General features: G+C 36.0%; 1 protein-coding gene across 4 annotated transcripts in view; it reads left to right on the top strand.

The window, feature by feature from the left end:
* Positions 1 to 23,074, top strand: part of OPA1 (OPA1 mitochondrial dynamin like GTPase) — an 84,701-nt gene that overhangs the window by 21,872 nt on the left and 39,755 nt on the right. For all 4 annotated transcript variants that reach the window (XM_045812749.2, XM_045812751.2, XM_045812750.2 and 1 more), the window contains 14 exons: positions 2,247 to 2,300; positions 5,349 to 5,453; positions 7,079 to 7,165; positions 7,886 to 7,999; positions 12,327 to 12,407; positions 12,533 to 12,607; positions 12,905 to 12,976; positions 13,058 to 13,157; positions 13,488 to 13,618; positions 16,146 to 16,218; positions 16,305 to 16,377; positions 17,926 to 18,041; positions 18,910 to 18,974; positions 19,757 to 19,833. In XM_045812749.2, the coding sequence (XP_045668705.1) occupies positions 2,247 to 2,300; positions 5,349 to 5,453; positions 7,079 to 7,165; positions 7,886 to 7,999; positions 12,327 to 12,407; positions 12,533 to 12,607; positions 12,905 to 12,976; positions 13,058 to 13,157; positions 13,488 to 13,618; positions 16,146 to 16,218; positions 16,305 to 16,377; positions 17,926 to 18,041; positions 18,910 to 18,974; positions 19,757 to 19,833 (1,223 nt within the window). The remainder of the gene's footprint in view (positions 1 to 2,246; positions 2,301 to 5,348; positions 5,454 to 7,078; positions 7,166 to 7,885; positions 8,000 to 12,326; positions 12,408 to 12,532; positions 12,608 to 12,904; positions 12,977 to 13,057; positions 13,158 to 13,487; positions 13,619 to 16,145; positions 16,219 to 16,304; positions 16,378 to 17,925; positions 18,042 to 18,909; positions 18,975 to 19,756; positions 19,834 to 23,074) is intronic.

Genomic DNA, 23,074 nt, shown 5'->3' on the forward strand with positions numbered 1-23,074 from the left:
GGTGAAAAATCCTATGTGCTGTTCCCTTAAGAAAATATGGAAATGTGTCTTCTCATTATCTTTAATATTTACTTTGTAAACCTAAAAGTTTTCATCTTATTTCCTAGAAAATATTGGGTCTGATTCTTGACTCCACCATAACGCCTGTCTTTTAATATAATGTTAATTTTGATGTTCCATTAAACTGAGTAGATAGGAAGCATAGTGATAAAACTATGCATGAGTCATGCCCAACCCTTGTTCCAGAAGGGCAAATGATAAATCTAAAACTCCGAAAAATACAAATTTATAAAAACCTTAACACTTAATCATTACTAAATACTAATATTAGCATAAAGATTTGTAATAGTCTAATAACCTTGTATCATTTTAACTTTTTATATACCCTTTTTATTTTACCAAATTACCAAGTTAACCATCTATAGAGCTTGGTTTACAGTAAACATTCTAACTTTTTTGTGTAATTGTATTAGTACTTAATTATTGTCCCAGATGTAGAGTACTAGTTGATTTTCTATGATAATTTAGGATATATTGCATGAAGTCATTAAATAATCACATTCAGAACTAAAACAGTTTATACTAATACTGCTTATACATTTCATACTAATTTAGCTGCAGTCAGATGAGTATTTTAATGGAACACAGTTACCTTTTAAAATGAATTGGGAAATTAATCTACATAGCAAAATTTTTATGACCACATTATTACAGTATGATGGCATGCCATATGACAACAACATGGGATTCTTTATTTCTTCATCAGTCTTCAAGATTTTGTTCTTCAGGTTGTTGGTGCCTTCCCAACTTGCTTGTTTCCTCACATTTTAGGAGACTATTAATAATTCTTGTCCATTTTACACAGTCAAATGAAAAAGCTGCTCTCCATAAGTCTGCTTGCTATACAAAAATGAGAAAACCATAATAAAAATTTTGTTTTTTGTTATCTTTTCTTCTAATTACTGAATCATATTTGGAGATTTTTAGGCATAGACTTTTAAGGAAAAAATAGTATGTTCATAGCAAGTATTGTCATCTTTATTTAAAAGAAGTTTGGGGAATATTTTGAGAAACTCTTTGGAAAGAGGAATTAAAACCTCAGAATAACTTTTTATTGTATGGATAAGAGTTATTAATATCTACCTCAATAAATAAATCATTTAAAATTTTTTATATGTAGTTACTACCATAATGTCTTGATTGCTTAAAGAGCCATTGAATGAAAGTGAATAAGGATTTACATGAATTTTACCTTAAGTTTTGTCTCCTATGAAATAAATTCATGTTTATGAATTTTGATTATCAGAAATTAGACAATTATATTGAAAGACTGAGTATGACAACTTCTGCACCTCACCCAGGAGTGAAAGCACAGTTATATGGATTTGTCATAAATGACATCATTTTAATAAAATCAATCATTGTGTTTTATATTTTGAATTATACTGTGACTAGAGCCTGTTAATGCAATAAAGTTCTTTGTTGTTTTGGATATTTTGTCTTAGAACTATTAGCATTAGTAACAATTGGAAGTAGTTTCCACAATAGCTATAGATTTTATTCTACTTCTGTTTTATGTTTAAATCAATTTTAGTTCCCTTACTCAACGTTATTGCTCCTGCATTCACTCTGTTATCGGTTAGCAGATCTTGCACTGGAACTGAATTTAAAAACAAGCATCTGGCTCCACTTAAAGCTCTGAAAATACAAGTTGTTCTTTGCATTTAGTAAATACTTCCCTACTTACAGAATAGAAATGGGTAATAGATGCTTAACATATACACTGTGATTAGTGAATTTTTTCAGTAGCTATAAATGATAACATGCATCTAAGTTCCCAAAACACATTTCTGAAGGTGTCAGTGCTCTTTTTCTCCAAGCTTCCAAATACCTGGGGTTGAGTATAAAACAACCTGTGAAAACCATAGTAACCATGTGTGTTGATCTCTTATTTTTCTAACGAGCCATTCATCAGGAATGACTAGAATAGCATCTAGAAAAGGATTGCTTTTTAAGGCTTTTACGTATTAATACAATTATAAAATTTTGATAAGCAATTTTAGTGTTTACTACAGATGTTTTTTACTTTATTAAATCATTTGATTTAAATTTTGCTTTGAAAAAATATGCATATAAAGTCAATAGTTTTTGTTTTTTAAAAATACTTTTCAAAACATTTAACTTACTGTACATTTTAGGTAAATCTATTTCTACTGAAATAAAATTAATTTATTTTAAATATTTAGGTGACAGACAAAGAGAAAATTGACCAGCTTCAAGAAGAACTTCTGCATACTCAGGTAATTCTGATGAGTAGAAAGAACTAGGGACTTGAGGGGCACCTGGGTGGCTCAGTCAGTTAAGCGTCTGCCTACATCTCGGGTCATGATCCCTGGATCCTGGGATCGAGCTCCATATTGGGCTCCCTGCTCAGTGGAGCCTGCTTCTCCCTCTGCGTGCCACTCCCCCCTGCTTGTGCGCTCATGCGCTCTCTCTCTGTGTCAAATAAATAAATAAAATCTGTTAAAAAAAAAAGAAAGAAAGAAAGAAAAAGAAGAAAAAGAACCAGGGACTTTAATATACTTAAGTTTGATGATGTGGGAATTTTTTTAAGAGAGCAAAATTTGGAGTGATTTGATGATACGACCTTATTATCAATAGATGTTAAAAAAATGCAAAAGTAAATTGAGAAATAAGGAATAAAAAAGACATTTGGTAAGTGTGGCTAACTCCTTTATGTGTAGAAACCTATTTTTGAGTGAATCTTGTACTTCTAATTTTGAAGAAAAACTGCTATGGAAAAAAAAAGTGGGGAAAAGTGACTTGTTCTTACCAAGACCTATGCTTGCATTTTTACATTGCTAGGCTAATTAAGTCATATAGTAAGTTGATTTGAGTCTCCTATAGTTCTGGTCAGCCCTCGGTATCTTTTTCCTTTACTTCTCCAAATCCCACAACTAATCAGACAATGGCTTTTCTAAATGTATTTCTGGCACTAATTTGAAAAGCTCTTCTCCTATAGTTGGCTATAAAACTTTCATTATTTTAAAGACATGTTGTTCTGTACAATCTGATGAGTAGGTAAATTATAGTGCAAAATTGCCATATCACCCATTCCATCATTAGTTAATATATTGTTATGATTATTACTATATTCTGATGTAATATAAATACAACTGTAATATATAATCTAGTTATGTTAATTTACATGGTTAACAATGATGTGCAATAATTAAGTTTTTGTCTTTTAAGAAAACTTTTTTTAAGGGGGTCTCTTTTTAGGGGAAAAAAGTACAAGGGACAACCTAGATGAAATTAAACAGTATATTTTTAAAGGCTTCCTGGCCATGCATTTCCAATCTTCAGTTCAGCCAGAGGTTAGGAGTCATTGGTCTCAAAGTGTGATCTCTGGAGCAGCTGCATCAGTACCCTTCCAGGAGCTTGATAGAAATGCAAATTATTGACCCCTTCCTAAACCTCCTGAATCAGAAACTCTAGAAGTAAAACCCAGCAATCTTTCTTTTTAAAAGCCCTCAAATTATTGTGATGGATCCTTAAGTTTGAGAACTACTGGTCTCGATCTTTGGAGGACAGCTTAGTAACACATCTCTGCAGAATGGCTAAAGATTGGCACCTATACCAAAGAATGGTTCCGTCCCCAGAAAATGTAGACCCTGTAGTTGATTCCCTATTTACAAAGACATGAGCCAGTGGAAATCCTACCACCCTTGTATATCCATCGATATCAACTCCTTGATTTGTGCAATTTGTAATGTCAGCCAGTGGGCATTGACACAAACACTGTATGAAAAATTCCTGATACAATAAGCCCTGGGGCTATCTGTATCAGTGATTTGCCATAGAAATACAATGCAAGCCACATGTGTAATTTAAAATTTTTACATTCCAAAAAGGTAAAAAGGAATAGGTAGAACAGATTTTAATATATTTTATTTAACCCAGTAAATTCCAAATTAGTATCATTTAAACATGTAATTAGTATAAAAACAGTAATGAGGTATTTTATTTATTCATTTTTTTTAATTGAATTGTTAAAGCGTGGTGTGTATTTTACACTTAACAGTACATCTCAGTTCAGACCAACTGTATTTCAGAGTGCTCAGCAGCTCCAGTGGCTAGTGGCTACCATATTACACAGCAAAGATCTATGTTTTTCAGAATTTTGTTGTATATATTACATATACAACGTATAAATGAACACGTGTTGTTAAAAAATGTTTATAGTAGGATCTAGCTTTTAGTTCTGCCTGTCTCATATTACGGAGTTCTGCAGAATATGCTTTTTTAAAATTTGACTTAAGTTAGACATTCTCTGAGGATAGACGCCTGATTTCCTATTATTTACTTTGTTCTTGAAAGATTACAACAACCTAAAAATTGTCCTAGGAATGATCTTCCATTTTGAAAGGCATGATATTATAAGTTGGACATAAACATTCTGCTGGTAGGAAGTAGTAGTTCTTAAGAGTGTCTGAACATTATTCATGTTTAGAGAAGAAACAATAGTATACAAACTGAGATGACCAAGTAGAAAAGGATCACATTTATTTGAGAAGAAAAGTGTGTAGCTAAGCATCTACTTTGACAAAACAAACCGTCTACATGTATTAGTCTTCTTTAAGTCTGTTTTTATGTCAGTATTTAAAAAATTAATGTGTAATCTCTGGCCTTGGAAACTTAACCAAAATTTGGAGAGTTGGAGCTCTTTGACATATATTTAAAATGCTGTGACCTTGGATAGGCTACCAAGGGTCCCTAACCTCAGGTCCCTAATCTAGGTAACCTTAGCCTCATGTAAAGACTTAAGGAAGCTAATGCCGGCAGAAACACTCAGTATTGGGCCTGTCACATAATATATGCTCAGATGCTATTAGCTGTTGTTATTTTATATCATTTTAATATACAACATAAAGTAATATGAGGAATGGAAAGAATTTGAATTTTTGTCAAATGTCCCTATAGTAAAGACTTAAGTTTTTGAAGTAATAGGAAATACTTTTTCAATAGAGTGTACTTAAGAACTTGCTTCTTTAAATTGTTACATTTTAGTATTTTTAAATAATTCAGCTGCTTCAATATAAAGAGCAAAGAGTTTTCCAAATAAAATGCCAAATTATAATAGAAAAATGAATTCCACTGTTTGTATGAGATAATTTTCATGATTTATTTTATTCTCTCAACATTTTCGAAGAAGCTTTTTAATTGAAATAAATCATTTTAAATATTCAGGAGCTATGACTTCAGGATTTTGGAAGATTTTAATTTAGACTTAATTAAATTATTAACTCATCTTTTTCTTATGTAGTTATGGTGTTATTTTGTTACAGTTAAAGTACCAGAGGATCTTGGAACGGTTAGAAAAAGAGAACAAGGAATTAAGAAAATTAGTATTGCAGAAAGATGACAAAGGAATCCATCACAGAAAACTTAAGGTATTTTCAGTTTACCTTAATTTTACTAGTTCCAGAACTTTGCCATTTCACATTGTGCATTCATCAATACCAGTTTTTAAAGCCGTAATGTGTTCTGTCCTTTTCTTTCTAACCTGATATCCTTGGGAGATAGGGAAGTCTTTTCCTATATTAAGACACTTCATAAATTATAGTCTCCAGACATTTGTTTCATACAAGACCCATAAAATCTTCATCCTTTTAACAGTCATTTCTTGTGAATCAATATATTTTTCTAAAAAACCCCAGTTGTCTTTAGGCTTATTTAATTTCTACAGCTATAAAATCAGAATTGTGAGTTGAGGGACATTTAGATATGACTTAGCATCATAACTTACTTGTATTTTCAGTAAATGATTAGTCTCCTTTCTTCAGTTTTATAAGACTTAACATATTCTTCTGGAAGGTTTCTTTGGCATTCTAAAGCATATTTGTAAAAAGCATATGCTGATATTTTTATCCTCAGCACATTGGTAATTACCATTCTCAGTAAGTTAAATCTCATTATTGCCCTCTAAACCAAGCTGTATGTGCTGAATTAAGTTGAAGTAATATTTTTAACTTCTATCTCATATAAGTAAACAGAATTTATGTGTAGCATACCTACAATAAATCATGGCATATGTATTCTGAAGCCAAGGTCCAAAGATACGTAGTTGTAGTTTAACCAACATGTATTAGTAGTTCTGATTCTAAGTCATGACTGCATACAACAGATAATATCATGGCTTTATTCATAAGTTACCCATGGCAGTTGAGAAAAGTCATATCCAAGTATTAATGTATTTTGAGAGTTCACCTCAGAAATGGTATTTTCTCTCATAAAATGACATGTTAATGAAAATTTCAAGAATTTCTTGTTTATATTTTGGTGGAAGGGATAGCAGTTGCTTTTCATTTAATTACTTCTGGGTGTTAAGAGATGAAAGAAAACGTAGGCCCTCGTTTTGTTCCTACCTTGCATTGAAACTTGTCTTTAATTATTAAATGCTTGGCATACTAGTCCTTTTTGTCCTCACTTGTTATTTATTTGTTCATTCATTCTTTAGATACTTTCTTGAAGTTTATTATTTACCAGGTACCATGTTCTGTCCTGGTTCTAGAGAGAAAAACAATGCAGGGTGTCTGCCCAAGTGTCACAGTACACTTACTCATTCTTACTGATTTAACAGTCTTCTTGGTGATTTCTTTTCTACTTTTATCCTTTCATCAGTTTCTCTATCTCTCTCCCTCCCTCTGATACACGTACCAAACTTGATAGGGGATGATTTCCTTGTAGTTGGTCACCTGACTTCTTGTTTGGCCTTTATGGTGTTAATGGTCTTCCTTTGTTGAGCATTTAATATTAGCTCTTCAATATTAAACAGTAACTTCCCTCTTTTAACATTTAGTTGGCAGGTTAAGAAATCCTCAGTTAATGTTCCGTATTAAATCAGCATATTTCTGAATAAAACAAATTGAATGAGAAAAAATGGAATTCTATACTGTTTTACTATGAAAGTGTATTTATGTAAAACATTTTGGATTTATCAGCTTTTTTTTCTCTTGACACATCTGATTTTCTTTAATTTGTTCATTGTTTAATATTAATTTTTAATATTTTACAGAAATCTTTGATTGACATGTATTCTGAAGTTCTTGATGTTCTGTCTGATTATGATGCCAGTTATAATACACAAGATCATCTGCCAAGGGTACGTGAAAAATTAATACCTAGGGAACTTGATCTTTAGCAGAAGAACACTTTAGGTTTTAAAAAAGTTACACACATACACACACACACACATATATATATATATACATACGCACGTATACACACACACACAGTATAGCCATATGCATACAGACACACCACACAGACATAAACAGAGACATGTTTTTTTACCTATATAATATTATTCATGCACTCTAGATGATGTCTTAAGCATTGAATGAATGTTGTTTGACTATTTTGGTCCATTGGCTTACATATATTTATATGTAATGAAGCAAGGTTATCAGGTATTTGGCAGTATGTGTTTGTAATATCCATGAAACTAAAATATTGGAACAGTGGATTAAATGAGTCAGTGAGTGAAATTTAACACCATGGAATTGAAAATATATTTATAAAGAGTAAACTAGCTGTGGAAAAGATTTGTAGAACATGAATGATCTGGTTTTAGACGTAGTGGTTTAAATAGCACAACTTTTTATTAAAAATTTGGTTATAAATAATGGATCCAATTAGTATTTTGCTGTTTATATTTTCAGTATGCATAGAGATAACAACCATCTTTGTTTTTATGGATGGGATTTTTAAAGTTATTTAACTCTACTTTAAAAGACTCAAAAATCTCCACGGTATTTCAAGTCTATTTAAATATAAGTTTGTATTTAAAAATCCGAATTAATGTTATTTGTTCTATGGTAAGGTTGTTGTGGTTGGAGACCAGAGTGCTGGAAAAACTAGTGTGTTGGAAATGATTGCTCAAGCGCGGATATTCCCTCGAGGATCTGGGGAGATGATGACACGCTCGCCGGTTAAGGTAGGACAGTAGGCCAACTGGCTGAAGCTCCTCAGGAAGGTAGCTGCTTCAGTGAAGGTTGTTCATTACGTCGAAATGAAGAATTGTAACTAAAAAGAATTGATACATAGCACTGGGAATTAGTCCTGTTGTGGAAAGCAGTGGAGGCACAACCTGGAGACCACTGTGACAGGAGCGGAGTGGGTGATGGAAGAGAGGTGAGAGAGGAGGGCAGAGGCGTGGTGGGGCCGGGCTGCACTGAGCCATTGTTAGGACTCTGGATTTTATTTGGAGTGAGGTCAGTGAAAAGCTGAGTCAGAAAATGAGAGTATTGGAAGTGGAGTCAGTAAATGTAGATAATTTTCCAGTTTTACTATAAGAGGCGTAGAGCAATGGGGCAGTAGTAGTTGAAGTATGTTGGATCAAGGGAAAGCTATTTACATACTGATCGTAATGATCTAGTTTGAGAGGTAAAAATGATGATATAAGAGAGAGGGAACAATTGATTGCAATGGTAGAGTCTTTGAGGTAAAAGGCTGGGACTCAGCATGCAATATATAGAAGTTCTAATAGTTCATCTGTAGTCACAAGAAGAAAGTCTATGGCTTCAGTCTTCATTCAACAAATATTTATTGAGTGCTTAGTATGTTCTGGCACTATTGTAGGCAGTGTGTTGGTTAAGCAAAACAAAGATCCTTGCCATAATGGAGAATATGTTCTGGTAGGGGAAGCAGGCAATAAATAATAAGCAAAATAAATGACTAAATTACATAGTATGTTAGAAGGTGGTAAGTGTTGTGCCACCAAAAACAAACAAACAAAAAAAAAACGTGGAGCCAGGTAAGGGTAGGGTGCTGGGGAGACTGCATTGAGAAGGTAACATTTGAACCGAGGCATGTGGATATCTAGTTTAAGCGTGTTCCATGCAGAGAAAAAGTTAGTGCAAAGTCCCTGAGATGGCTAGGTGGCTGTTTTGTTCAAGGCCAGTGTGGCTAGAGCAGAGTGAAGAGTAGCAGATGACAAGACCAGAGGAATAATGGGAGGCAGGAGAAAGCAGATCATTAGGGCCTTGTTGGTCATTGCACAGACTTCAGTTTTTATTTTGAATAGAATAGGGAGCCAGTGCAGGGTACTGAACAGAGTAATATTACTTTTTTTTTTTTTTTTTTTTTTTGGAGAGAGAGTGCTAATGTGCATATAGTCGGGGTGGCAGGGGTGGTGCAGAGGGGGAGGGAGAGAATCCCAAGCAGACTCTGTGCTAAGTGCAGAGCCTGACACAGGGCTCGATCCCAGGACCCCAAGATCACGACCTGAGCTGAAATCAAGAGTTGGATGCTTAACCAACCGAGTTACCCAGGCACCCTATAATATACTACTTTTTAAAAGGCTCACTGTGGCTGCTGTGTTGAAAATAGGCATAAATAAGGTAGGTAGAACTAATGAGACCAGATGGGAAGGCATTGGAGTGTTCAAGTGATTCTCGGACAGGGAACTAGCCACAAAGGTGGTAAGAGATGGTTGGATTATGAATTATTCTTAAAGCAAAATCAGTAGAATTTCTTGATATACTTGATATGGAGAGAGAGTAAGCCAGTTGTCAAGATGATGCCAGTGCTTTTGTCCTGAATAAATTACAGCATGTAATTGACTCTGGAGTAGAGTGAATTAGCTCCGGAGAGAAGATTGGGAATTTTGGACTTGCAAGGGATATTAACAAATAAATAAGCAGTTGGAAATACAAGTTTGGAGACCTGGGCTAGAGACATAAATTTAGAAGTCATAATCAAATATCTAAAGGTGGTATTTAAAGCCATGATCTTACTGGATAAGATCACCGAGGGAGTGAGAAAAGGGAAGACACAGGATGAAGGATTGTGCCCTGGGCATGCCCAAGATTAAGAGGTTGAGGGTGGAGCAGACAACAAAGGAGCTTCTCAAGGAGCCACCAGTGCAATAGGGGGAACCAGAGCAGTGCAGTGTACTGGACGTCAGGTCAAGAAAACAGCCAGGAGGAGGCGGTGATCAGCGAGATCAAGGAGGATGAAGACTGATAATTGGCCACTTCACCAGTGGAGGCAATGAAGTAGAATATGTGCAAGTTTCCTTCACTTGCTTCTACTTGCTTAGTGAGAAGAGAGGGTACATTATCAGCTGTGAAGCAGAGAGAGGGGAGAAGGCATTAAAGATTGAGCTAAGAAGTCTTTCTAGGCTAGTGGTGACTCCAGAAGTGAGTTGATGAGAGAAGGCAAGGTATAATAGGATTCCTGAGCCATACTAAGTCTCCATTAAGATCTGTGGATACAGGGATGCCTGGGTGGTTCAGTCAGTCGAGTGTCTGACTCTCTATATTGGCTCAGGTCATAATCTCAGGGTCATGAGATCGAGCCCCGTGTTGGGCTCTGCTGGGTGTGGGGCCTACTTAAGATTCTCTCTCTCCCTCTGCCCCTCCTTCCACCCCCCTCCCCCTACTCGCACATGCACGCTTTCTCTCAAAAAAAAAAAAAAAATGTGGAATAAATTTGAGGGAAAGCTGAATGGTTGTGGTTTTTTTTTTTTCTCTTTTACTTTAGCTGGTGGTGTAGAGTAATTGGAGAATTTAAAAATTGACATCACCAAGAATGAAGGCTAGAATAGACAATAAGGCTGATGGCTAAAATCCTCCAGAAATGAAGTCTCTTCGTAACTGCAACAAGCAGTCTAGTGTGATTCATATGCAGTGCACTGTTTTGGGTCTGGGCGTGAATTCAACTATGTTACGTAAAACTAGTTTCTTTTCCATTGCTCTGTGCTTTTGTGTGAATGCACCAAACTTTATAGATCCATTTTACTATTGATGGGCACTTGGGATATTTCCTGTGGGGGGAAAATCTGACTGTACCTTACGTGTCGCTCTATAATCATCTCTAAAAACATTGTAAACCTACCTTCTACATTGCTACCAGCACTCTAATTGTAGCGGCTGTTACATGAATAACGTGATGAATGATGTTATAGTAAAATAACGTTATGAATGATGTTATTAGGAAGGAATTAATTTTCTTCTGACAGGCGAGTAAATCATAGACAGATTTCCTTGAAACAGTCAAGGCTGGTTTCTTTGCAGTTCACCATTATACCTCTAGAATTTACCAGGACTTCTCCTCCTTGATGGACTCTAAACTCCAGGTTTTTGTCTCTCCTAAACAGATTGCCAGAATCTTGACTTAGCGTTTTAGCCTCTTTAACAGATTCTTTCTGCTCTGTTAACTGATGTGCAAACACCTTATGGGGAAATTGTGCACAAAGGGTAGGGCTTGGTTTTTGGAGATTCATTTCTACTGTCTATTTTTTTCTGGGGCTTTAGCACCTTAACCCAGGGCTGCTTGATACCCTGATCTCTGATCCTATCTCCTCAGCCCAGTAAGACTGCTTTGAGTTTTAACCTTTTCTCTTATGCTGCCCTGTGCTACAAATCTGCAAGCATCCTGAAGGAAAACAGCCATAGGAGTGTGCCCCTAAAATCCTCTGGGGTCTTGGACTGAGTCCAGGCTGCCATGGTTCCTCTCCGATGCCTTCAAACAGCTGAGTTTTGTTGGTTATCTAGCCTGCTTAGCTAGTCTCAATAGAAGGAATTGTATTTTAAGAGTGAAATCGGATCATTATAAAGAACCTTGAAAAGTTACAACTGAAAAGTAAAGGAATGTGAACTTTAGAAGTTCTCACGAAAGCCCTGACTGTTGATATAAAAAGTTGTTAGAAAATTCCTTAATGCAAATGTCACTCACTTCTTGGGTGAAGGCTGCCTTAGCTCCCCTATGGTCACTCTTGTGTGCACCTAGGTTTTGCTACACTGTCCTGTTAGCTCTGTGTATATTTCTCCCAGGAGGTAGTGAGCTCTGAACCGCGGACAGTGGGTTCTTTGTTTCCCCTCCTGCAACACTTGACACAGTTAGCCCTCAATAGATAGAAATTGAATAAATGAATCATCCTTTACCTGTGATGTTAAATCCACGATTTTGTTTTGTTTTTCAAGTTTTAGGTTGATGGTTTTGTACTTAGTAGTCTTATAGCATTGACCGGGAAAGGAGGGGGCATCAGCATTTTATTTTAGGTCATGAAAGATAAAGAGTAGCCAGCAGTCTTGTTGGGAAATTATAGCACATGCAACAGATGTATGAACAATACAGATAAAAAATTCTGTAGTCTCTGCACTGCTATGTTGACAGCCCCCAGGGATGTTCCTGATGGGTACTGTGAGGGGATGCCGGGGTTTATGCAATGCAGTGGGCCTCTCTAGACCAGGTTAGTCCTGTGGGATCAGTCTGATTTGTAAATGCATTACTACATCTCAATTTTCCATTAATTTCAGGTTACTCTGAGTGAAGGTCCTCACCACGTGGCCTTGTTTAAAGATAGTTCTCGGGAGTTTGATCTTACGAAAGAGGAGGATGTAAGTAGAATTTACGTGAGGTTCATGTGTGTAACTTTGTAACTCATATAAGCTTATGAAAGACACTAACTGGAATATTTGTTAGCTGAAGATTTTCATAGGATTTTGTTGTTTTCCATTAATAGCTTGCAGCATTAAGACATGAAATAGAACTCCGAATGAGGAAAAATGTGAAAGAAGGCTGTACTGTTAGTCCTGAGGTAAGTGTTGTAATTCATTTTAACAATGTTCTATGGAAATTCAAAGTCGATGATTTGAGATAAATCATGATACTGGCACTCATGTTTAGATTGAAGCTATTCTAAGATATGTAGATTTTGTTTTAATATTCCAAATAATGTATCATTTTGTGGGTAATTTTCTAGAATAATTAACTAAAAGGATCAGAAAATGAGTAACTTTTTTCTGAATGGATGAGATACAGAATTTTCAGAATATATATCACCAATAAAACTGCCCCCCACAATGAACTTTGTTTTGTTTTTTTCCCTGAGTAGACCATATCTTTAAATGTGAAAGGCCCTGGACTGCAGAGGATGGTGCTTGTTGACTTACCAGGTGTGATTAATGTAAGTATATACAAAATGTGTATTTTGTCTTGTTCCTATTGTGGAAAATATTATAATGACATTTAAAACCTTTTCTTCAAGACCGTGACATCAGGCATGGCTCCTGACACAAAGGAAACTATTTTCAGTATCAGCAAAGCTTATATGCAGAATCCTAATGCCATCATACTATGTATTCAAGGTAAATCTTATCAAAAGGTTTTATTGCACTGATATACTTCCTTTTTTAGCAATCTAAGCTTTGTTCTAAATCTGCACATTACATAAATATACAGATAAATGTCTTGCCCTCCCTAAGTCATTTTATTAATAAATAGAATTGAAATTGGGAATATTTTGATAAATTTCATTGTGGGCATCACATATTTTTATTGGCTAGAATTTCTTTTCATAACTAAGATAAATATATTGAAATTTTTCTTACTATAATATAGATATAAGGGTATAGCATATAGAAATTTTAAAATCTACTTTGCAGTTGTTATAGTGTTGTTTTTCAAATTTTTTTCAGATGGATCTGTGGATGCTGAACGCAGCATTGTTACAGACTTGGTCAGTCAAATGGATCCTCATGGAAGGAGGACGATATTTGTTTTGACCAAAGTAGACCTGGCAGAAAAAAACGTGGCTAGCCCAAGCAGGGTGAGGGCAAGTTCTTCATTGTGAGAAAACAGATTCTTTGTACAAGCTTCAGCTATGATAGGGACAAGTGATGAAAACGGAAACAAACAAGCAGACAAAAACTCCTTGTGGAATACTTTAGTGGGATTTTTCTTCTCATAAAAAACAAAGCATTAGAAAGTTACAATAAATTACTTAAGTACAATTTTGAGGTATAAATAAAATTCCATAATTTCAGTTTTTTCGCTTCAGAAATTCTTAGAAAACTGTTAATATTGCTTACTCTAAATAGTCTTGTATGCTGACAGTCATTAACCACTTGTTAATTAACCACAAATTAATAATGATTATGGTGGCCTAGTGACACTATAGGTTCCTTTTGGACATTGTGTATACTTTTTTTTTTTTTTTGCAAACAAACATTACCTTTCCTAACTGATCAAAGACTGTGAAGCAGATTTTTATAATAGGGAAGGTACTTGGTTGGTGTCAGGCCTCAGCATTCTTATCCGTGCTCCACCACCAGCTGGCTGTGTTTCCTTGGGCAAATCTTGTTACTTCTCTGCATCTAGTTAGTGCATAATCCATCCTATTAAACTAGTCGATCTCTAGGGTCATTTTCATATCTGAAATTCTGCAACTTTATACATGGGATTCAGTGTCCCTCCTGTCCTTCTCCTGTAACAACGAAAGAGTTTTATTTCAAGATAACGTTGTAAGTCTTATTAGGGGGCAAGTCCTGACTTAGGGCATGTTCTTTACTTGTAAAGGCAGAAGGTAGTGGTTGAGAGTACAGAATCTGTAGCCAGATGGCTTGTTTTCAAATGCTGGCTCTGCTCTTTGCTAGCTGTATAATGTTGGGTAAATTTTCATACTTTTGTAGTGCTTTCGGCTTCCTTATCTGTTGGGAATGAAGGTATTAATGGTACTATCTTATAGGTTACAAAGATTTAATGAGTTAAATATTTGTTGTAAACTGGTTAAAATAGTGCTTGGCACTGCTTTTATATATGGTGGCTGTCATCCGTTATTATTATATCTTGATCCTCCGTAGAACGACTTCAGGTATAAGTGTGCATCCCTTGTGCCACTGCTTAGAATTTCTCTCCTTCCCACCTGAAACTTTCTGCGAGTGTGCCTCTTGTGCTGGGTTCCCAAGAGAGACCACACCGAAGTTCACCGATTCTGTAGGAGGACTCACAGGACTCTGCACATCGTCATCCTTACACCTAACATCTGTTAGCAGTGATTGGATACAAAGCAGAATCACAAAAGGCAAAAGTACAAGAGCCCTCTCCCAGTAGAGTCCTGCAGGAAACCCTGAATCTCTCCAGCAACAAGTTTCTCATGAGAGAGTCAGCCCCTAAGGTTTTTACTGGAGGCTGTTCATGTAGGCACCCTCAAGTTCCAAAATTCCAGACGCCCAAAGGAAAGCAGATGGTAGCAAAAACCACATTACTCACACAATCAGCCACTGTTATGCAGGGAAAGTTTTGTATCAATGTGGGAATTGTTTACCAGTGAGATCCTCAGATGCCAGCCAAGGACGCGCAGGCCTTTCTAAGGACAGCAGTCTCAGGCCTGCTTTGTTAACTCTTCTCTGCACAGCCTCCATGACCTTTGCTTTGCCGTATTTTGAGGGGGAGGGCCTGCTGTGGTGGCACGGTCCTGGTATGGAGGCAAGGAGAAACAAGGTAGAAGCGAATTCTGTGCCTCCTTCTCATGTCTCTTCATTTCTTTCATTCCTTTCCCCTCTTCTCTAGGATAATGAGTTTGTATTTCTTTTGAAATGCAGTGAAGCTTGTATCAATCCTTTTTTATACCAAAGAGTCAGCATTAGCTCAGGGGCGTAACTTGTCTTAGAGGAGGAATTCTTACTGCAGTATTAATGTGAACCGGCTTCTAGGAGCCGGAACTCTTAAATCGTGTGAATGATAGATCTCTCTGCAAATACGCATTTTTCTGGGGACAGTCTCTAGTTTTTATTACATTTAGAAAAGGGTTTTTGGCCCTAAAAGAGATGAGAGCCAATGGATCCCAATATTTTTAAGAACAGAGTAAGATGAGACAGTCCATCTTGGTTAGAATTTATCTATTTAAAGAAGAGTATGGGGAAATAATCATCACAGCTGCCATTCATCAAGTGCCTCTGTGTACCTGACACCATGGTACGTATCGTAGTGCCTTAGAGAATCTTCTCAGCAGTCATTTTGAAAAAAGTAAGTAGCTTCTTAAGGCCTCATAGCTAGTAAGTGGTGGATCTGAAATTAAACTAAGGCCTGACCCCAAAGCACTACACATCATTCCAAGTTTTAATAATGTATCTTAGATCTTAATAATGTATCTTTTAGTGTAGTGAAATTAAATATATTTGTTTTTTTCTCTCAAATAGCGATTGAAAAACATTTTAATACTTTTGTACAGATTTGTATATTTGACTGAACATACATATATAGCATTATTAAATTTTCTTTCTGAATGGTATGTTGTGCTTTAAAGAAATTATATAAACGTACATCTCACATTTGTTTCCCACTTTTAAAAATAGATTCAGCAGATAATTGAAGGAAAACTCTTCCCAATGAAAGCTCTGGGGTATTTTGCTGTTGTAACAGGCAAAGGTATGCAAAGATGGATTATTATAATATAAGTTTTTCTTGTTTTCAAGTAAGATTAATTTTCTTAAACCTCCATCATCTTTCCCTAGGAAACAGCTCTGAAAGCATTGAAGCTATAAGAGAATATGAAGAAGAATTTTTTCAAAATTCAAAACTCCTAAAGTAGGTGTATGGTTTAGATATTTAAAGATTTTGTAGTGAGGGAGTTGCTTAAACTGTTTTCACTTAAAAGTTTGTTTTATAGCTGTTAGTTTAACATTGAATTTCCAGAGTTTTTCCCAGATGGTGATCTGTAGCTAATAGGCAAGTCCTCAAGCTCCTCAGAATTAGGAGCAGCTTATCATCTGGTACAGTATGTGCTGGTGCAATAAACTGCCGCTTGGGCTGTGGGCACTGAAAGACAACACGGACACCTCTTTAGTTGTTTTACTTATGAAATGATATTTAAAAATCACCACTTACATTTTTATTTAATTGTCTTTTAAAGAAACCCGTCCTTCTGGTATTTTATGTTAATTTTATTATTTATTTGTTTTTTAAGTAAACTCTACCCCTGACATGGGTATCAGACTCACAACAAGATTTGCGTGCTCTATCAGAGCGCCTGGGTGGTTGAGTCGGTTCAGCATCCACCTCTTGATTGTGGCTCAGGTCATGATCCTCAGAGTTGTGGGATCAAGCCCTGCATTGGGCTCTGCACTTCGGTGGGGTGGGGGGGTCTGCTCAAGATCCTCTCTCTCCCTCCCTCTGCCCCACCCCCCCCATGCCCACGCTCTCTCTCTCAAATAAATAAATAAGTAAAATCTTTTTTTTGTTTTAAGATTTTATTTATTTACTTATTTGAGAGGGAGTGGCTGAGCAGGAGGAGGAGCAGAGGGAAAGGGACAAGCAGACTCTGTGCTGATGCAGAGCCCAACAGTGGGGCTCGATCTCATGACCCCGAGATCATGACCTGAGCCAAAATCAAGAGTCAGATGGTTAACCAACTGAGCCACCTAAACACCCCTTAAATAAATACAATCTTTAAAAAAAAAAAAAAATTTGTGTATTCTACCAACTGAGCCAGCCAAGTGCCCCCAAGAGTTACATTTTGAGTACATGTATTGGGTTCTCTTCTGGTATTGGGGAAAGCTGGAATGGAGAATGGGGATGTCAAAGGGGTATCCCTAAATAGATATTGACAGAAATAACAGAAAATAAGATCCTGATAGAAAAGCAAAAAAGAATAGCTAAAGGACAACGAATTATATTAAAACCTTATGTACGGCATCTTAAAATGGCAAGGTACGTTTGCATCTGTATTAGTATAGTAAATCAAGATAGCTTTTGCAAACATAGTCTTGTGTATTATCTCTGGGGACCAGAAGTGACAAGCGTCTGGAGCTTAGCTTTCCAGCATGATAGGCACTAGCCTCAGGTGGTTATTTAAATTTGAATTGGTTAACTTTAAAGAAATTTAAACTTCTGTTCCTCAGTCACACCGGCCATACATTCCAATGGCTCAAATACCCATGGGGCTGGTAGCTACCATGTTGGATGTAGCTCAGATGGAGGACGTTTTCTGCATCCTCGAACATTTTGTTGAACAGCGCTGGTATAAAATGTGAGAGGGGCTGTTCTTGTTATATTATAAGCACATTTTCAAACGTGGTGAGAGTGTTGTCCTTTTTGCCATTTTTATGTACTGTTGCCCTTGTTATTTTTTAATAGGACAAGCATGCTAAAGGCACACCAAGTGACTACAAGAAATTTAAGCCTTGCCGTTTCAGACTGCTTTTGGAAAATGGTACGAGAGTCAGTTGAGCAACAGGCTGATAGTTTCAAAGGTAAGTTGGCTTTTTAAAATAGGCTAACAACTTCAGACATTTTACTAATTGGCAGTCTTAGGTGTCCAGCAGATTCTTTATTCCCTGAACAGTTGCTTTTTAGTTCATTTTCTATTAGCTGGCCTGTGGAAAATGGAAAAAAATATAAATTGTCCGTTGTTGTTCAGGAACGCTTTGTGCTTCAGAGGAAACATTGCAAGGAGCACTTTGCAGAGTCAGAGTAGAAAGTTTGCAGTAGTGTTTGGGCAAAAGCTTAGTAAACTACAGAGGGCTCAGATTCCCCCTTTTTAGGGGGAAGAGAGGAATGGTTTTGGGAGGCCTGGCAGCCTGTGCTTCAGCTATGTTGTCCTAGTTCCTGAATCCCACACTTTCCTGCTCTGTGGCTTTGCTTCCGTAGTTCCATTTGCTGAGAGTATACTTTTCTTCCCTTTTCCCACTTGAGAATTCTACCTGCTTAGTGCCTCAGCAACCCTATGAGTATTGTTATTGTTCCCATTCTACAGAAGAGGAAAGTGGGGCACCAGAGTAACTTACCTAAGTGATGCACCCAGCGTCACACGCAATAGATCATAGACCCAGGATTTGAATCGTGGTGATGTGATCCAGAGTCCATGCCTTTAGCAGCTGTACTAAGCTGTTTCAGCTCTGTGTTCTGTGGATTGAAGATGGAGAAACTGAAGTCAAGAAGATTGGTTTGGAAAACGGTTGCAGTAGTGAGATTCTGAGATGTTGAGAGCCAGAGTACTCAGGAACCATAGATGCACACTCAGAAATTCAGTTAGTACAGAGATATGTGAGATCACCTTTAACCACTGCAGCTGGAAAGAAAGAGAATCCTGAAACTGGAACATCTTTCCTTCTTCCTCAGCAACACGTTTTAACCTTGAAACCGAGTGGAAGAATAACTATCCTCGCCTGCGAGAACTTGACCGGGTAATGTTTGCATGCCTCATGTATTTCGTATAGGTCTTTTTTAATATTGTGCTCTAACAGAATTTATGTTGATGAGCAAAATCCGGCAAGCCAAAATCTGGTAAGCTTTGGTTTTGACCATAGGATTACTAACTTAGAGCTGCAAGAATACAGTTCTCTGTATAACTGCAAGGGTGTAGTTATCGCTTCTACAATAATTTAAATTATTTAGTATATAATATTAAAAATAATTATAGATCATAAGATGCTAAAGCAAGTATTTAAAAATGTTTTCTGAAAAAGCAAGGAACATTTCTTTAAAGGTCTTATAGAATTAATATATTTATTTATATAATGTAAACTTTTTAAAATTATACATCAACTTTTTTTTACCTTTTCAACATTTACTGTGGAGAAATAGACTCTAATTTAGTGGGACTTAAGTATTGGTTTTCTTTGATTTTAAAATGCCATCTGTTATAAAACAAAGCATCAGTTTACTAATGCTAGTAGACTAAATTACTATGTATCGATATTTTCACGTAACAAATGTTACATGAAAAACTACAGTCAGAATTGAATGAATAAGGTAGACATCTGTGTCCATGTCTTTGTCCTTATCTGGCTACTTGTATTCCTGAAAGAGAGAATGGGAGAGAAGAACATTATTTGCTGATCACGCATGCTTTCGATGTAAGCTCAGCCTACTAGCCTGTCAGAGGCCTTTTTAGTGATCTCTGAAACTCATGGCAGGGCAGATTGATCTTATGAAAATCTTACTTACTTGTATCTATATTACCTAGAACGAACTATTTGAAAAAGCTAAGAATGAAATCCTTGATGAAGTTATCAGTCTGAGCCAGGTTACACCAAAACATTGGTGAGTATTTGACCTTTCCTCAAAAGATTTTACTATATGGATTATAATGAAATACTAAAATTTAGATTGATAAAGCAGTGATTTATTGTAGCCTTGGCTCATCCCCCAAAACAATAAATAGGCAATAGCGTAAAAAGTATTTCTTGCAAAATCTAGCCACTGTTGTAGTCTAATTAAGTATTTAAATACAATAAATTATGTATTTATTAAGTATCTTTCAGAAGAGAGATTCTGAAAATTGCTTTCTCCATGGTCTTTTTAAATCTTAATTTGTCTTAGGCTTTCTTTACCTTGTATATAATTTTGATTTCTGTCGAGTCATTTAGGCAAAAGTTTCATCAAGTTGTGTTTTAGATAAAGATCAATCTATCAAAACTGGTTGCTCTTACAGGGGAAGGGAGGGAAAAATAAAACAAGATGAAATCAGAGAGGGAGACAAACCATAAGAGACTCTTCATAGGAAACAAACTGAGGGTTGCTGGAGAGAAGGGGAGTGGGGGTATGGGGTAACTGGGTGATGGGCATTAAGGAGGGCCTGTGATGTAATGAGCAGTGGTTATTATTTAAGACTAATGATCACTGACTTCTACCTCTGAAACTCAAAATACACTGTATGTTCATTAATTGAATTTAAATAAAAAAATTAATTAAAAAACCTGGTTGCTCTTGTTAGATTAATCACAGAGAACAAAACTAGAGAGAAAATTAATTTATGAAAGGAAAAGAGTATATATTTTCAAGTTCTCATTTCTGAGTAAGAACTGTTGGTGCTTTTCATGATTTGTGCCTCATATATTTTGTACAAATAGTATTTCAAGTTGAATTTTATTGGACATTTTTTAAAAATAGGTGTATGCATCCTTTTGAAAAACAGTCATGCAAATCTCTTTTGGGGTAAACTGTCACCTTCTAGTTATGTTTACATGAATTTTGGCACTCTTAAATTTGTTGGAATAGGGCACTGAAACCAAAATAGGTTCCGTGTACCTATAAATAGCCTTGATTTTTTTTTTGCAATCCTATTTTAATTAAATTTCTTGTGCATAAATTATCTTTCTAACGAAGTCTATAATGTTTTTAAGAATTTAGCATTCTTGGACTAGAACTATCCTTATCGCCAGTCATTATAAATATTTTTTGTACTTTTTCTTTTTGCTCAGTTGAAGATGATCCAAATTGAGCCTAGAGAGTAGTGTCCAGTCCTTAAATTTGAATTCAGTATTGTTTCCCCACCTCAGTGTCCTTTCTTCCTTGATAGTGAACCCTTTTCTCTCTTCAGGGAGCCAAAATTTACCTATTTTCAATCTCCTCTCCTAATCCCAAAAAGGATTCTGATCTTATCTATACTTGTTGATTGATTAATCAGGTATATATACAACCCAGCTTATCTTTGTGATTATTTGCATTTTAAGCCAGTTCTGTGGCTTTCTGTAAGCCATTTAGCTTTTGAAATTGCAAGAGATAATGTAGAGATAGTGTGTACACACACACACACACACACACACACACACACGTGTGCACACAAAGAATGAATACTCCTTGTCATACTAGGTTGTATGAGGATAATATCCATAAAAAGTGATTTGTAAACTATTATTACTAATAATACTCTTTATGGGAGAAAAATATGGTGCCTCTGGAAATTCCTGGCATAATCAAATGAAATGGTTAGTTTCGTTTGGGTAGAGCAGTCGGAAATCAAAGTATACCTGCACTAAAGTGAGCAATGAAGATAGGGGTCATTTACTTAACACGCAGGTGGCTGAAGGGAATTGTGAAAGGATGAGAAGGCTGTATGTCCGGGTTGCCTATTGAGAAGGCAAGGGAGAGAGGTAGCACATCTGGCTGCTGGAGATTTATTCTGTGAACTGCTGGATCAGATGATTCTGTATCTTTTCATCAGCTTTTTTTTTTTTCAGGCTCTATAGCTTGACACAAACATAGATCAAAATAGCAAGTCCTAATTGTAACTGTTCATACCACACTGAATTCAACTGCATCGTACCCAAAGCATTTTATTTTTGTGTTGTAGTAGTTATTGTCTTAAGTAGTAGTTTTGTTTTTGCATATGCCTTATGTGATATTTTAGGGTGCGTGACTAAGATATTAATTATTTAATTGCCAGGACTATTTGATCTATATTTTGATCTGGAAGCAGTGTTACAAGTATATCACTAAACGTGATAGTTTATAATTTACTTATAGGCGTCCTACTCTATTGTAACTATTTGAAAGTTGTTGGGGGTTTATATTTGACATATGACGCATGAGGCAGAAATAGGCTCTCATCATTTCACACAATATACCTGATCATCAGAAATTGATAGCTGACGTTAAGCAGGAGAGATTGGTATACCATTAACATTATGTGACCATTATTATAGATTTATCTCTTTTTCATATGTCATTTAGGATAGCTGGCTGTATTGATAGAAATACACTTTTTAAAAAATGGTATGAATGGTCCGTATATAACTTTTGGTTAAAAGTATTAAGTTTATTTTGTTAAAAGAGTGAAAGGAAAATGGGAATGCACAGTGGAGTCCCCTAACTCAGAGTTGAGGAATTAAAAAAGATTTCTGATATCATAATCCTAGATTTTAAAGGGTTAAAGGTGTTAGGTAAAGGCAGTGACAGGAAAATTGCAGAGCCCAGGAGGTGAGAGCAAGCAGGGTGACACAGGTAGCTGAAGGCTGTTACCTCTGGCTTTAGCACAGAAGGAGGCAAGTGACAGGATATAAAACAGTAGATACAAACAAGATCAGATTATCAAGGGCCATACGTGCCGTGTTCAGAAGCTTGGAATTTATCCCATGAGCACCGAGGGCCGCTGAATAACTTTGGGGCAGATTTGCATTTTAGAAAGATCTTTGTAGTAGGGAAAGTGGAATGCTATGAAGAAGGGGGCAGTGAACAAAGAGGCAGTTGCTGTTGAAATTATGTAGATAAGAGGTGATGGTGGCTCAAATTTGAATAGTGGTTGTGCAGATGGAGAAGAGGAGACAGTTTTGATATATCTGAGAAGTTACCTAGAAGATAGAATTGACAGGATTTAGTGATGGGATGTAATGGAGAAGCCAGTTAAACAGTGAGTACATTTCTATCCAATAATTACATTGCTGCGAATTTGTAGGAATGAAGGTATATTTGACAAAGATGAACATATAAGAATCTTCACTGTTGTTTTATGTATAAGTGTAAAAAAATTGAAAACATATGTATTCTATTTGAAATGAACATG

Source organism: Ursus americanus, chromosome 4 (genome assembly GCF_024610735.1).
Source record: "Ursus americanus isolate L20-20 chromosome 4, mUrsAme1.1.p, whole genome shotgun sequence".
In the NCBI taxonomy this organism is placed as follows: Eukaryota; Metazoa; Chordata; class Mammalia; order Carnivora; family Ursidae; genus Ursus; species Ursus americanus.